General features: G+C 39.3%; 1 protein-coding gene across 1 annotated transcript; it reads right to left on the minus strand.

The window, feature by feature from the left end:
- Positions 1-440: 440 nt before the first annotated feature.
- LOC137746996 (Calcium-dependent phosphotriesterase superfamily protein) lies at positions 441-3,492 on the minus strand. The gene is made up of 4 exons (XM_088691137.1): positions 2,952-3,492; positions 2,100-2,375; positions 1,413-1,580; positions 441-1,146 (listed from the first exon to the last, which is right to left on the minus strand). The coding sequence occupies exons 1-4, from the start codon at positions 3,278-3,280 to the stop codon at positions 744-746; spliced, it is 1,176 nt and encodes a 391-aa protein (XP_088547263.1). The 5' UTR covers positions 3,281-3,492; the 3' UTR covers positions 441-743.
- Positions 3,493-3,929: the final 437 nt, after the last annotated feature.

Raw genomic sequence — 3,929 nt, forward strand, 5'->3', positions numbered from 1 at the left:
GTGTGGGCACACGAGAAAGGATAAGATTAGGAATGAGGATATCCGATGTAAAGTAGGAGTAGCCGAAATTGAAGGAAAGATAAGAGAAAATCGGTTATGGTGGTTTGGACATGTGAAGCGAAGGCCTACTGACGCTTCGGTTAAAAGATGCGATCATGGTACAGAGGTTCAGGGCTAGAGGGGTAGAGGAAGACCTAGGAAGACTTTGGAAGAGACTCTAAGAAAAAACTTAGAGTACTTGGATCTAACGGTTACGGAAGACTTGAAACAGAACCGAATGTAATGGCGTTCTAGGATTCATATAGTCGACCCCACTTAGTGGGTAAAGGCCTTGTTATTGTTATTGTTGTTTTTTTAGTACATCGATATTTTTACACTAGGCAGAAAGGGAGTTCGGCTAAGTCACACAATGGGCAACCCTTTTGTAGAAGAATTAAATGTTGAAGGAAAACATACCTTTTCTGAACAAGGTCATTACAGAGTTTCTTCTTATTTCAACCACAAGGTTGTTACAAACTTAGCACACGCACACGTTTACGTTCTGCAGTCCGTCTCCTACAATGACGATACAAGACAATCCCCGGTCCTATTCATTCTAACTCCTCCAAATGAGAAACATCGAGGAGAAAAGAGAGGGGATGACAAGCTAAAGGCTTGAACCTAATAGCAGAAACACCGAAACCTCTAGCATGATAATAAACAATCTTGTATTTAGGTAAACAAACACTTTTACGGTTTTTACCTCAATCTAAGTCATAGACTGCTATGAAGGGCATCAGAACACTCCCCATCCATAACTTTCCATCCTTTTCTTCAACTTCACTCACAGCTCTAACAACCTTCCCCTCGCTATCTTCCAATATTTGCAAAATCTTACCCTCTGGGCTGTATTTCACAACCACTGCATGCAGTCGGCCTCCAATGTGAAGCAGGAACTGAATCCGTGATGGAACTGGAAGCTTGAGTAAGAATTTCCTTAATTGTGGGAATGCAGCACAAATATGAGTGTACAAATTCCGGCGGCAGTGGAGTGCCACCCAAAATTCACCATTTTCGTTAGTTCTGACATTGTCTGGAAATCCTGGCAGCACTGCAAATACTTCTGAAGTTCCTGCTTTTTCACTTTTCAACCAGTACTTGCGTAATCTACAACATCAATAATGGAATGTGCTTTATAATTAAGTTCAAAATGATTCCTGAAGGTTTTTCATGAACAGATTAAGATAACTGCACTTGGTCCCAAGGCAACCAAATATATGTGTAAAATGAATCATGAAGACAAACAAGGGTCCATAACTCCTAGTCATGTATATCCTACTTATGCACGGACCGCACCTAGACGAGGGTTGAATTTGCATAGAGTGGTTGTAACCTGAGAAGTTAAATGTTTTAAAAAGAATATAAAAGCTCACCTGCCCACGGCTCCTTCACAAAAGAGAAAGAAGGAACCATCCTTGCTCAGGGACAGACCATTTGGAAATCGGATATTCCTCTGAAGAACAGTTGTTTCCTTTGTGGTTGGGTTGTATTTTAGAACCCTCCCAGTGTCCTCCCCGGAGAAAACCAATTGCATGAAGTTCCTGAATGAAATTACTTCTGTTAGAATCATGCATAGTGCTTCTCTTCCGTTAAGAATATAAATAAACAAGCAAAATTAAAAAAAAAAAAAAACAAAACAAAAAGAATGGTTCTTGGAAAAGAAAAACCAAAACATTCACACAATGTAGTTAGAACAGGGCCCAATATTTGTAAGAAGAATGATACTAGATGTCACCCACAGTAATGACTAATCTTTTGGTTTCATCTTTGACTGTTTGGTAACCAACCAACTAATGGAACGATGTATAGAAGCTGAAGATCCATTGACAGGCCCAGCAGAAGACAACTCAACTAATACAAAAAGAGATAAGGACTAATAAACATAAATACACAAACGATTGAATACCCCCAATATTCAGAAGGGGTCATTGATGTCAAATTGTTAATTCCATATCATATCAACAAGAGTACCAATCTCAAACCAATCACACTCAAAAGGAAAAGGTGTATCCCGCTGTGTATGCTGTTTCAGAAAGAACTTAAAGAAATGCATAGCCTACCTCCTCTGGTACATGGTGCTACTATCTGTAAAGTAAATATTCCCTTCTTCATCAATGTCAAGATCATTAGTAAACCTTAGCGGCACCCCTTCTGCCTCTGTCGTAAGTGAAGTTGCCAAACCACCTTCTGGCCCCACCTTCAACAGACCAAGATATGCATCTGCGATGTATAAATCACCTGTTTTCTTGTCAAAGCGTAGCCCCAGAGGCCTTCCGCAGATGTGCTCATTCTTCAAGTAACTCAAAGGTGATGGCTTTGGGCTACATATATCTGACCTGTATCCCGAAACAAAACAAACAAAGAAATTTATGATTCGAACAATAATAACTGAAAGAGAATAACCAAAAAACACAGCTGCAATATACTTAATTATTTTTCAAAATAATAAATACACGAAGACATCTCAAATTCAACGACGACATAACTAATTAGCTCATCATCCCTTCGTTGATAAGCGCAATTTCCATGATGAGATCTAGTTTCAATAGTTTGAAGCTCAATATATTGCATCTCTGGCAGTAACTAAGATTTTGAAGCTTTAAACGAAACCAACATTACAAATTGCTAGTTTGAAAATCGGGCTCCAAATGATCAACTATCATAATCACAAGCAATTGCATCCTTGAACTGAGAACGGAATTTCGCTTACATTAGACTACCAACCAACTAGCAAATAGAAATGATTCATGCATTTTTTTACTGTGCAATGTACTTTCTTCAACAAACACTACTAGTTATCACATTTCTTGCACAAAAAGTTATGACAACAGCAACCATCACAGAAGTATTTAACAACAATCACCATTACCAAAACTGAGTAAAACCCAGAGACCCAATTCCGAAATTCTCACCTGTGAGGCGAAGTATAGGCGAAATCAGTCCAAGCTTGGCCATTCCAGAACAAGACTCTGCCATCAGCAACGCCGGTGTAAGGTCCGCGGCCAAGCGGGTCAAAGGTGACGCTCTCAGGGCCTTGCACTTGGTTAAGGAACTTAATCTCCGATTTCTGCAGGAGGTTCTCGGTGTCTTTGTCTTCCGGAACCAAGGACCACGGCGGCATGTCCACCTTATGGGCTTGGAAGTCCGGGAATTCCACAATTGCACTGTGCTTAAAAGGGTCGATTCCGCAGTAGACAGCCACCAAAAGGAACAGAGCCGCCAGTACTCTGCTGGGCTTCATCGTCTCCCACCTCCGGTAGCAGCTAGAGAGAGAGAGAGAGATGTGACGATTTGAGAGAGAAGATGCCAAGTTTAAGAAAACGGGAAGAGGAAGTTGGAAGAAGGGTAGGTAGTACAATCAAGAGTGGTAGATAGGAGGTGTTTAGAGCCATGGCTTTCGTTTTTGGACCAAAATAACACCAATTTTCTGTCGTCTGTTGCAATTTTAAATTTGGTCAATATTGTTTGGTCCGCCCTATACAATTAAATTAAGTTGAAACGTTAGGATTACGGTGAGGTAAAGTGATATTGATATTCACTTGTTAATTATAGGTGTTAGGTTTGATTTTCGTAAAATATGAATTTGAACCACATGATACATAATAGATAATATTCGTTTGTTCATAAAAAAATTAAAAAATACTAGATGATGCGTGATAGATTTTAGAAAAACAATACTTTGAAGTTCTCGTTTTATGTAAATCGCTCAACTTAGAGATATATTCTACTCAATTGAGTACATTCATACATTATGAGAAATTTTTAGTATTTTTACAAAAACACAAGCCGATGCATCACATGTCATGATATAATGGAGGACTACAAAAAAAATATATCATGGCTTTTTTACACAAACCTCACAGCCAGGTGTTGGGGACTTTTAGGTCGAG

Source organism: Pyrus communis, chromosome 3 (genome assembly GCF_041283825.1).
Source record: "Pyrus communis isolate YQ-2024b chromosome 3, ASM4128382v1, whole genome shotgun sequence".
NCBI classification, from domain to species: Eukaryota; Viridiplantae; Streptophyta; class Magnoliopsida; order Rosales; family Rosaceae; genus Pyrus; species Pyrus communis.

What these genes read in the sequence shown, in the direction of transcription:
- LOC137746996 (XM_088691137.1), bottom strand. Translation starts at nt 3,280, where the DNA reads ATGAAGCCCAGCAGAGTACTGGCGGCTCTGTTCCTTTTGGTGGCTGTC. An exon ending in GCCTATACTTCGCCTCACAG is followed by an intron (nt 2,376 to 2,951) that starts GTGAGAATTTCG and finishes TTCGGGATACAG; the next exon opens with GTCAGATATATGTAGCCCAA. An exon ending in TGTGAAGGAGCCGTGGGCAG is followed by an intron (nt 1,147 to 1,412) that starts GTGAGCTTTTAT and finishes TTGATGTTGTAG; the next exon opens with ATTACGCAAGTACTGGTTGA.